This window comes from Octopus bimaculoides, chromosome 10 (assembly GCF_001194135.2).
Source record: "Octopus bimaculoides isolate UCB-OBI-ISO-001 chromosome 10, ASM119413v2, whole genome shotgun sequence".
NCBI lineage: Eukaryota > Metazoa > Mollusca > Cephalopoda > Octopoda > Octopodidae > Octopus > Octopus bimaculoides.
This window is the reverse complement of record NC_068990.1, coordinates 88,484,188-88,496,295: the sequence shown is the minus strand read 5'-3', so window position 1 is coordinate 88,496,295 and position 12,108 is coordinate 88,484,188. Positions and strand designations below refer to the sequence as shown.

Sequence of the window (12,108 nt, the reverse complement as noted above, 5' to 3'; positions counted from 1 at the left end):
CATGGAAGTAAAGTGTGTGGGCTATGTATTTATAAATATTTCTTCAATTCTGTTTCAAAGATGGGGTTTTATGATATATAATTTAGGCATCTGGATATATGCAGAAGTGAGGTATTAAAAAAGGTTTGTTTCCAGGTATAAAAATGGGGAAAGAATATAAAATTTGATTTAAAGAAAAAAAATCCTAACAAAATTACAAAGACAGAGGTAACAAAAGAGAAGTTTTTTACATTACCTTTACAAACAGGTGCTACTGGACTCCATTTGTTGTCCTTGTTACATATTGACTTTAGTTTTTCTCCCTTTGGGCAAGAGTAGGTCACTTCAGATTTATAGGTGGTGGTTTTGTAAGACTTTGATGCTCCAATAACATCATTTGGAGGCCCACAGTTAACTTTTGTGTAAGCTGAAGTTAAAAAAACAAATTGATATCAATGGGATGCATTATGTTAGAAAGAGGGTTAAAATGATGAGAAAATGACAATGTTACAATAAAAAGTATTAAGTGAAACAAACTGAAGTAATTTGCACACAGATAAATAAATAGATGAATGAATGAATGAATGAATGAATGAATGAATGTATGTATGTATGTATGTATGTGTGTGTGTGTGTGTGTATGTATGTCAAGTCACTCTTGAGAGCTACTGGTAACATGTAACCCAGTACAACCTGTTGCATGGTTGGGTCGTTAGCGACCAAACTGGCAACCCCATCAAGCTTGCTTGGTGAGGTGGGTGTGGTCATCCAACAATATGTGTACATGAGTATGTATAAATGGGGAGGTGGAAATATCTGAGTTGGTGTCTAGGTGTGTGGTTGGCTCCAACTACTCCTCTTCTTTTCCATCATATGCATAAGAATTACATCCTGGATATTGATGGTAAGCTTTATTACACTTCTTTAAGTCCAACAAGATGGAAATATTCTACTGATCTGGGTCACTTGTTCTCTATTGTGAGCAAAATCTTTGTGAAAGTACTGCTCACTATTGTAGAAGAAAACCTTTCAGAAACCCATTGCAGTTTCTGAGCAAGCATGAGACAACTCCAATAGGAATTCAGAAAGTAAAAACAAAGGACTTCACATTACCTTTGTTGACCTCACCAAAGCATTTGACACTGTGCAGAAGAGGTCTAGAGCAAATCCTGAAGTGTTTTGGATGTTCCCTCAAATTCCTCAACATGATCATCTAGCTATATGACAACTGACAGGGCCAGACCATGCACAGCAACAGTCTTTCCAAGCCCTTTTCTGCTGGCAATGATGTGAAGCAAGGCTATGTCCACATCCCAACCCTTTTCTCTATCTTCTTGACTATGATGCTGATGATGAAGATGGCATCCACACTACATCCTGCACCATACCGATGACAGACATTTCAACTTGAGGCACCTATAAAATCACACCAGAACAACAGAAAAAGCTATTTATGAATTACTTTTTGCAGATGCTGTTGTTTTTGTTGCCCAGGCAAAGATATTAACTCTTGCTTTACAAAAGCAGCTTAGTATTTTAGCTTAGAAGTCAGTTTAATGAAAATAACAGTCTTCTATCAACGTGCGCCATGGCAAGAATAATACCTGCTTCACATCACCATCAGTGAGACTGAACTAAAGGCAGTTAACCAGTTCACCTACTTAAAGTGCATGAGTTCATCAAATAACAAAATCAACAAGGTGGTTGGCAACAGACTGGTCAAGGCAGAAAGTGCATTTGGCAGACAGCACAAAAGAGTCTGGAACAAAAACCCTCTGAATAAAGGTACTAAGATCAGTGTGTACAAAGCTGTCACTGATCACTCTTTTGCATGAGACAGGGTCATCGGTCATCTGTCGGCACTGCCTATGTCTCCTTGAGGGATTCAATTGATACTGATTTGCATCATCCTCATTCTTTCATTTTTCCTATTTTCTCCCTTCCTCAAAAAATTTGCCACATACAGATACTTACACACACAGAAACTTGAAATGACAAAGAACATTCTCTTTCTAATTCAATTCTAGAGTTTTCCAACTAACTCACATATACATAAATGATATTTTCTGTAAAAATACTATTCCTGATGATTCTCTGAAATGAGGTGAAAGCACTAAATAACAATTATCCAAAATTCTGACTTCCTCCTTTTTCTAGTTGAACCTAAGAAGCATCAGTTGTGGTGTGCAAGAGAGATGATTGCGCTGGTATGGTCATGAGGTGAGAATGGATGAGGATAGCTGTGTGAAAAAGTGTCACACCTAGCGGTTGAGGGAACCTGTGGAAAAGGTAGACCCAGGAAGACCTGGGATGAGGTGGTGAAGCACGACCTTCGAACATTAGGCCTCACTGAGGCAATGACTAGTGACTGAGACCTTTGGAAATATGCTGTGTGTGAGAAAACCCAGCAAGACAAGTGAGACCATAACCCGTGGCCTTTATCAGTTGTGTAGCCAGCTCACTTATGCGTACCTTTCCTTCTTTGGATACAAAACTCTGCTTGCGAAGACCTGTTGAGGCAAGTGAAATCAAAATCAAACCAAATTCGACGACTGGCACCTGTGCCAGTGGAGCGCTAACACCTCCATCTGAGCAGGACCACTGCCAGAGCAGCTGTCTGGCTTCTGTGCCGGTGGTACGTAAAAAGCATCATTTGAGCGTGATTGTTACCAGCATCACCTTACTGGTACGTGAACAAAACATTCGAGCGAGGTTGTTGCCAGTGCCACTGGACTGTCTCCTGTGCAGGTGACACGTAAAAAACACCATTTGAGCGTGGCCGTTGTCAGTACTGCCAGACTGGCCCTCGTGCCGGTGGCACGTAAAAGCACCCACTACACTCTTGGAGTGGTTGGTGTTAGGAAGGGCATCCAGCTGTAGAAACTCTGCCAGATCAGATTGGAGACTGGTGCAGCCATCTGGTTCGCCAGTCCTCAGTCAAATCATCCAACTCATGCTAGCATAGAAAGCAGACGTTAAACGATGATGATGATGATGATGATGATACATACATATATGGATGTACACACACACACACACAAACACACACACACACACACGATTATGTATGTATTTTCATTTTTCACTAAGGCATAGTGATAATAATAATCTGGTGTTAGAACTCAATATAAATATGCTTCAGAAAAGAAAGTTTTTGTGAAGTACAGAGTCAAATAAGAGATTGCACACTACATTCATATATGTATATAAATAGACACACAGACATGCAGACAATAAATAAGATGGAAATATTCTACTGACCTGGGTTAATGATGTAAATATCGGCACTTACATTATTGGGTTTAAGTTCACCAGTCAACTGAGAAACATCACTCAGGCTACAGATGTGTTTTTTCTCATCATATGCATAAGAATTGCATCCTGGATATTGATGACAAGCTTTATTACACTTCTTTAAGTCTATATTACGAAGCACTTCTAGAATATCTCGCCCAGGTATACTAACTTTTTTAAGCATAATATGCTCTTCATTGGCTGGAAGGTAAAAAAAGGAAACAAGAAGTACATTTTATACACACACAAAAACATGCACACATTAAACATTACAAAGTACACGGTGCATAATTTTTTTAAAATAGATAATTTATAATAAGCAAATAATTCATCAACAAAATGATACCCTAATCATAATTCATGTGAGTTGTAGAACTTCTTCAAACTTATTGGAAACCTTGTCTCAATATTTAGGCTGCAGTTAATTCATTTGTTCATCTCTTCTTTAATGGTATAATTTTTTTAGGGTCAGTGCCCCCTTAAACAAGTGTCAAGTGTTGTTATAGCCACTTAATATTAAACAAAAGCAAACCATCAGAAGAGTGATATACAATTGGATTATCTACATCCTAAACATTGAGATGACGTTTTGACTATCTCTCATGATGTATTAAAATTCACATGAATTCTGGGAAGGTATCTTATTGTAAAAAATGTTTAATCAGATTGTGTTTTTATAATAAATTATCCCTTTATAAAACAATGCACCAGATGGCTTTATCATATTTTATTTAGAATTTCGTTTACATGCTACTTCTATATAATTAAATATTTTCCAAAAATCTGTGAAAGAAGAACAATTCCTTTTATTTGCCTTCAGGGTGATGGCTGTGGGTATGACCCAAAGATGGACACAAAGTGTGGTGATTGACGTAGAATATAATGGTAAGAAGAAATGTAGTAAGTACTCACAGTATACAGTATAAGGAAAAGAAAAACGTATACATAGTATACATCACTAGAAAGAATGGGGTGATAGTCATGACTCTCTTGATGTAGGAGGACATCTGGGGTCAATCAAGGAAGCCCACCATTCAAGATCTCCCTGAGCACTTAGGGCGAGTGCCACTCCAATTCCTGTTCTCTGACTCACAAAACTATACTTATAGTGGTGCCATCTATTCTTGCCATTTTTGCCACTTCCACCCACCAATAGATAAATTCACACAAGGACAGCACCTCCTTCTCCACCATCAGCTACCTTTTCAAGTGAAATTTCAAAAAAGATGATGAGGTCTCTACTAGGAATCACAAATTTCAGAAAAAAATTGGGAAGAGAATTCCAATAATAAAACCCAAAAAATATTTACGTTTAATTCGTTGGTAGTAATCTCTGTTTTCGTTTGGCTTTAATTTCTTGGAAGAAGCTGCATTTTCCTTTAATAAGTAACATTTTCCACTTTCTTTAGTTAGTTCAAATGATAAACAAGTTTTGTCTGATAAACATTTTTCTATACAGGTTTCTGCTGTTACATTTTCGCTGTCCACCAATGTTTTGTTGGGTACATCCAGAAATGCATCTTTTATTTTCATAAATTGGTTCTTAGTATCTAGATTCAAAATAAAATTTAGACTAATGAAATATAAGAACAACAACAATAATAGTAATTTCTAATACAGATATGAGCCCATATCTTTGAGGTAGGATATTTTCAATTAAATTGGCCCCAAGACTGGCATTGTATTTTAATTGGCCCTGAAGGGGTAGAGTTAATATCAGCAGGATTTAAACTTAGAATTGAAAGAGCTCAAACACATACCACAACACATTTTATCTGGTGCTCTAATGATTCTGTCAATGCATCACCTTTAAGAACAAGTACAATTATAACTATTGTTGAAGTTACAGATATTAATGATAGTGGTTTCTATCTTAAGCACAAAGCCATACATTCTTCAGTGAGGATTCTTCAGTACTTGAATACAGCTTGTTTTATCAACCTCAGAAGTATGAAAGGTAAAGTACATCCCATTGGGATTTAAGCTCAGGATGTAAAAGAATGGAATTTAAGCTCAGAATGTAAATGTGCCTAGTAATGGCAAGTTTTTATAAACCATCACTTTAACATTTTACAATGTTTTGCTTGGGAAAACTGAAGTAATTTCCCTTTCATCATCATCATCATTCAGTGAATAAATATAAATATGTAGTAATGTGGACACTCAAAACTTAATGTTAGCAAGCTAAGAAATCATATTTCATCAAAATTACACATTTAACAGGGGAAAAAAAAAACTAAAAAAAAAAAAAACTAATTATCTTTACGAGGTTATCATTTCTGAATTTCATGACCAGAATAAGTCTTTAAAATACTGATTTCACAACCCACTGAGGGTGAAGTTTTAATTAATCATAATATCTTATTACAGTATGTAGTCACACATTTATCACAAAAACAAAACAAAATTATCCAGACAGAGGCAACAAAAGAGAAGTTATTTACGTTACCTTCACAAATAGGAGCTACTGAAGTCCATTTGTTGTCCTTCCCACATACTGACTTTAGTGTTTCGTCTCCAGGACAAATATAGATCACTTCAGATTTATATTTGGTGGTACTGTAGAACTTTGATGCACCAACAACCTCTTTTGGAGTTCCACAGTTAACTTTTGCTAAAACTAGAATTGATTATAAGTATATATTAGGAGCTGAGTGAGAAAGAGCAGAAATTGATAATGATACAACAGAAGATCTTGGCAGAAACCAAGGCTGTGATTTAAAGACTGAGCCAAGTCCTCAATAAAGGCCTGTGATATGCAGGAGACTGTCTGGGAGAGCAACGCCTGTCATCACTACAGATGGAGGAAGCAGGTTAAGGAGGGGGTTGACACCTTTGAGAGAGTACGTATTCTGCATGAAAAATTTAAGCGTGCTACTCGAAAGTGCACTGCTAGTGTAGTGAATGAAGAAAGCTTGATTTGCAATGTTTGCAGTCATGTATGTTTATCAAGAGTAGGGCTCATTAGCCACCAACAGAGCTGCAAATGCAAAATATTAGTCCTAGAGCGCACAATATTCTTAAAGGTCAGCAATGGTCTTCCTTGGTCATGAGTAGATGGCTATCATGTATATATATATAAGTATATTATTTAAAAGAGTTCCAACTCTGTTTTTTATGTTTTATTTATATTCTTATAAAATTAATGTGGGATATAGAATATGGAATATATAATATAACTAGTACAATGAAATGAAGTATCAAATGTCTTATATAAGGACTAGTATACTTTCCTGCCTCATGGCAGTCATCAGGAAAGTATACTAGTCCTTATATATTTAATACTCAATATTTCATATATTCAATAAGACATTCAATACTTCATTTCATTTTACTATTTATATTATATATTCTATATTCTATATCCCACATTAATTTTATAAGAATATAAATAAAACATAAAAAACAGACAGAGTTGGAACTCTTTTAAATAATATATTCCTCTATACACTATCATACAAACCTCTCTTTTATTTTTTTATTTATATATATATATATATATATATATATATTGACACACACATGTACATAAATGCAAAGACACACAAACACACACATGTAATTGCATGCGCAATAAATAAAATGTAAACTCCCTACTGACCTGGGTTAATGATGTAAGTATCCCAACCCTTTTTGTTTGGCTTCAGGTCATGGATCAAGTAAGTTGCATTGTTTCCATGACAGGACTTTCTCTTTTCATTATACTTATAAGAGTTACATCCTGGAGTCTGACGACAAGCTCCATTACACTCCTTCAAGCTCAGATTTGTCAGTGGTTCAAAAACATCCTGCACATCTAAGATAATATTTTTAAATGTAAAAATATCCTCATCAACTAGAAAGAAAGAAAGGAAACAAGAAATACATTTTATACTCAAACATACATTAAATATTATATAGCATCTATGTAGTACAATTTATTATAAACAAAAAAATTGATCCACAAAATGACAGCTTAGTCAGAATTCATGTGAGTGTAGAAAATCTTGAGACTCATTTGAAACCTTGTTTCAAAATATAAGTAGCATATAATCCTTTTGTACATTCCTCTTGTAATGGCCTAAGTGCTGTTAAACTGATGACCAACTGATGTGTCAAGTGTTGTTATAGCCATTTAATTTTAAAGAAAAGCACATCAGCAGAAGACAGATTGACACATAATTTGCAATCTAAACAATGAGGTGGCTTCCAACTATGTCTTATGATATAATAGAATTCTACACACTCCAAAAAATATCCCTGCTCGGAGAAGCCCACATCTTGTGTAAAACATTATCACTTCAATAGTACAACCTGAATAAACAATTTACAAACACAAGATTCACTCTACACAGTAAATATCCAATAAAATAAACAACCACTACAACATGTACTCTATAGGTCGGATACCCAACAGAAGAACACAACTCGCATTACACACACAACACACAATGCAAACACTAATACAACAAAAGACTAAAGTCAAACCACATGACAAAACAAATGGATGCAATACAATACTTGGAAGAGTTTGTACTCCCCCAACAGCAGAAAGAAAACAAGACCACACAAGGCTGCACACACATCAGCAACACAGAGGTGTAGCAAATAATGCAGTGGAAATTTGCCTGAAACTATCAAATGTTGAATAATGATGATGATGATGATGATGATGATGGTGGTGGTGGTCATCGTCGTCGTGGTGGTGATGATGATAGTTTCTACAATAGCCACAAGGCCTGAAGGGGTTGTTCATATTACTTGAAATAGGCAATTATCTTTGTATAAACCTGAGCCATGAATTTGTCTGAAATTCTTGATTGCACACAGAATACATATTGTAGTGAGGTTGGCAATTTTGGCCTATTACAGTTGTCTCATAGATATACAAAGAAATGGCTCTCATTTATTTTTGACAAGAAAGATTCATCATGATAGAAATGGCATGCAGGCATTCATGAGTATTCAAACATTGAGGTCACTAAATCTAGTGTTTTCCCTGAGCACAGCATATCAAGAAGAAAGGGTCTTGGTAGGAAAGACAAAATCCTTGTGATCAATTCCAGTGAATTTGCTGGCTGTTTTCTACTTAATACTATGGAACTGTTCCTATTTTCTCGAATTCTAGTAGCATGGAAAAAAGAACTCTCTTTATGTGGGTATAATGGTTGGTTACAGGAAAGGCATAAAGCCATAATAACCATACCAAAGTATAGGAGATACATGACTAAATAAATTAGCATTACTTTATTCTGTTATTTTACATGTCAGATTATAAAGGAATGCAACAAATGGTGAAATACTGTGCAAAAGACATGCTACCTTGCTTATGTCTTCTGTCTTATTATACTCCAAGTTCAAACTCCATCATCTGGTGCAGATACAATATAATACCAGTCAAGAATTGTGGTAAGTAGTATGAATTAACACTCCCCTTAGAACTGCTGTGTTTGTGTTGAAAATTCCAATAATAAAGCACAAAGAATAATTACGTTTTACTTGTTGATAGTAGTCTCTGCTATCGTCTACTTCTATTTCCTTAGAGGTAGCTGCACTTTTCTTTGCTAAGTAACATTCCTCAGTTTTTCTCATTATTTCAAATGATACACAAGTTTCGTCAGACACACATCTTTCTGCACAGGCTTCTGCTGTTACTTTTGCTTTTTTCCACAATGTTTTCCCAGATATATTTAGAGCTGCACTTTTTATTTTCACAAAATGGGTCTCAGCAACTGGAATTAAAGTAAAATTTACATCAATGAAAACAACAGCAACAATAAAAAAAATAATTTCTAACATAGACAGAAAGACAAAAATTTGAGGTCAGAATCGATTCCCTTGTTCGAAAATATAAGGACACAGATCACGTCATATAGCCAGGTGGAGACAATGTCTCCTGGGGCTAAATTACAGCAACATTTGTCCTAAATCAGGACTGCCATGTTATGTTGGCAAACAATCTTTACTCTAAACTATGTGGAAGCCTTCTGGAAAGAACATGCTCTAGTGCTTCCTGTTCTTCAGTGGAAAACTTAATGTATCAACTAAATTTGATATCATTACCTTGCCTTTGAATAGATTTAATGACATCCACTCTGTTGCAAGCATTTGCAAAAATATTTGGTCTGAGGTTATGTAAATGCTTCTCTCCTTCCAACCAGCCACAAAGACCATGAAAACTGACATGAGTATAGCCAGTCTTTCACTGATAAAGAAACTCAACACAAAAATAAAACAAAATTATCTAGACAGAGGAAAAAGTGAGAACCTTCTTACATTACCTTTACAAGAAGTCATTACTGGAAGCCATCTATTGCCTTCTTTACATATTGCTTTTAGCTTATGTCCTCCTGGACAAGAATAGCTCACTTCAGAATGAAAGGTAGTGGTGTTGTAAGATTTTGATGCATCAGAAATGTCTTTTGGCTGTCCACAGTCAGTTTCTGTGTAAACTGGAAGTGATAAGAGAAATTGATATCAATTTTGAGAATATGTTAGGAAGAGAGGGAGAATGAGGAGATAATGATAAATTTAGAAGAAAAGATAACGACTGAACAAACTGAAAACATTTCCACACCTGCATGCTAGTGCACACACACTATCTTGTGTGTATAGTTAGATGAATGACTGCTCCTCTTGAATTTAGAGTGTCACATAGATTATCAACATCCCGTCTACTTACTCTTTTACTTGTTTCAGTCATTTGACTGTGGCCATGCTGGAGCACTGCCTTTAGTCAAGCAAATCAACCCCAGGACTTATTCTAGGTGAGGGTTGGTAATGAGTATAGCGTTGAATTCAGGGTGCAAGTAGGGGTTCACCAAGGATCAGTCGTCAACCCCTCTTGTTCATTATAGTCCTCCAGGCAATAACAGAGGAACTTGAGATGGGCTGCTCTGAGAGCTCCTCTTTGCTGATGACCTTGTTCTTATAGCTGAATCACTACTGGTAGCTTGGTAGATAAAGCAATTAAGGATAGGAAAGCATGGAAAGCTCCCAGACCATCAGAAATCACTGCCGAGATGCTTAGAATATCTGGCAGAGTTTGATATTATCTAGCTACCTGTACACTTAATCAAGTTGTCCAACAGGGAGTCATACCCAATGATTGGTGCAGCAGTATTACAGTCATGTCCTACTGCAAAGGTAAAGGTGATGCCTTAGAAAGAACTACAGGGGTATCAAATTCCTAGACCAGGTCATGAAAGTTTCAGAGAGGGGAAATAGCTTAACTAGGAAGAGAGTTAGTCTAGATGAGATGCATATGCAGTAAAGGTGGAGGTGAGAATGCACATGTAGAAAAAGTGTAGATAGGAATTCCATATGGTGTACCCAGTGCAAGCTATGGACACATAAGAAATGCAGTGGTATCACAAGAAAGTTATCAAAGAAAGTAGTCTTTGTATGCAGCAGATGTGCAAGTACAATAAAGACTAAGAATGTAGAGGAAATAGACCTTCTCCAATGTCCAATGTCCAATGGGTGTCTTTAGAAGTAGTAGATAGCTTCTTCTACCTAGGTGACCAAGTTAGTTGTGGATGGGTCGTTCTGAAAACATAACTGCTAGAATAAGAATAGGCTGTGCAAAGTTTAGGGAGCTACTAAATTTGTAGGAATGAAAGAATTTCTCCATCAGAGTAGAAGGTAGATTGTACAATGCTTGTGTATGAACTGCTATGCTACATGGCAGTGAGACATTATCCATGACAGCAGAGGACATGCAAAGGCTTGAAAGAAATGAAGCCAGCATGCTCTGCTAGATGTGCATGTACAACAGAGTGTAAATGTTTTAAGAGAAAAATTGGGTATGAGTGGCATCAAATGTAGTGTGCTAAAGAGAAGACTGTGTTACTATGGTCATGTGGTGCAATGGGGACAACTGCATAAAAAAGTACTGATTTCAAGTTATAAAGGAAACCTGTGAAAGAGGCAGATTCAGGAAGATGTGGGATGAAGTGGTGAGGACTGATCTTCAGATGTTGAGCCTCACAGAGATGACAAACAACTAAGACCTCAAGCAATTTGCTGTGCATGAGAAGACATATCAAGCTAGATAAAATTATGCCATCCATATATACAGGCATGTCCTTTATGGCTGTGTGCCCGTCACACACATAATCTGTTCGCTGTCAAAACCCTCCTACTCCCCACCCACGATCACCACCCACTGCTATCCCTTATGTGTCTACAAGCACACTCTCCATCATACTTTCACTTATCTACCTACTCCACTCTCAGCCAGTCCAAATTTCCTCACCACCACTTGCTACAGTCATCTCTTCACCATCTCTAAACATCTACTCTCATACTCTTGTGGAACACCTACTCTCTTACTTCTGTACCAGTTATACTCCCCACCACTTACTTGTTTCTTTCTCTCACTCTGACTCTCTCTAACTCTCTCTTTTCTTCCTCATCTTTCTTTTCCTACTGGGGTAGCCAATTATCTCTTCTATAGTAAGACACCTATCTCTATCTCTCTATTATGCCTTTAACTCTAAACTGACATGAAGTCATCTCCTTTGTTTCCACTTCTCTCCAAGCAGAGAGGTCTTAGTCTCACAATTTACTTGATGACTCCACTGCTGTCAGTGCCACATAAAAAGCACCAATGCTGGTCTCACATTAAAAAGCACTCTATAAAGTGGTTGACATTAGGGAAGGCATCCGCAGTAGAAACTAGGCCAAAGCAGACAATAAAACCTAATGCAGCTCCACAGCATGTCTAGCTCCGGTGAAACTGTCCAACCCATGCCAGCATGGAAGACAGACCTTAAATGATGATGATGAGGATGATCACACACACACACACACACACAAACACACACACACACACACACACACACACAGATATAA

General features: G+C 36.7%; 1 protein-coding gene across 1 annotated transcript in view; it reads right to left on the bottom strand.

Moving 5' to 3' along the window:
* Nucleotides 1-12,108, bottom strand: part of LOC128248841 (uncharacterized) — a 104,199-nt gene that overhangs the window by 64,720 nt on the left and 27,371 nt on the right. Inside the window, exons 15-21 of the mRNA XM_052970990.1 lie at nt 9,534-9,704; nt 8,745-8,984; nt 6,875-7,108; nt 5,723-5,893; nt 4,584-4,823; nt 3,241-3,474; nt 236-406 (exon numbers count right to left, since the gene is read on the bottom strand). Coding sequence (XP_052826950.1) covers nt 236-406; nt 3,241-3,474; nt 4,584-4,823; nt 5,723-5,893; nt 6,875-7,108; nt 8,745-8,984; nt 9,534-9,704 — 1,461 coding nt within the window. The remainder of the gene's footprint in view (nt 1-235; nt 407-3,240; nt 3,475-4,583; nt 4,824-5,722; nt 5,894-6,874; nt 7,109-8,744; nt 8,985-9,533; nt 9,705-12,108) is intronic.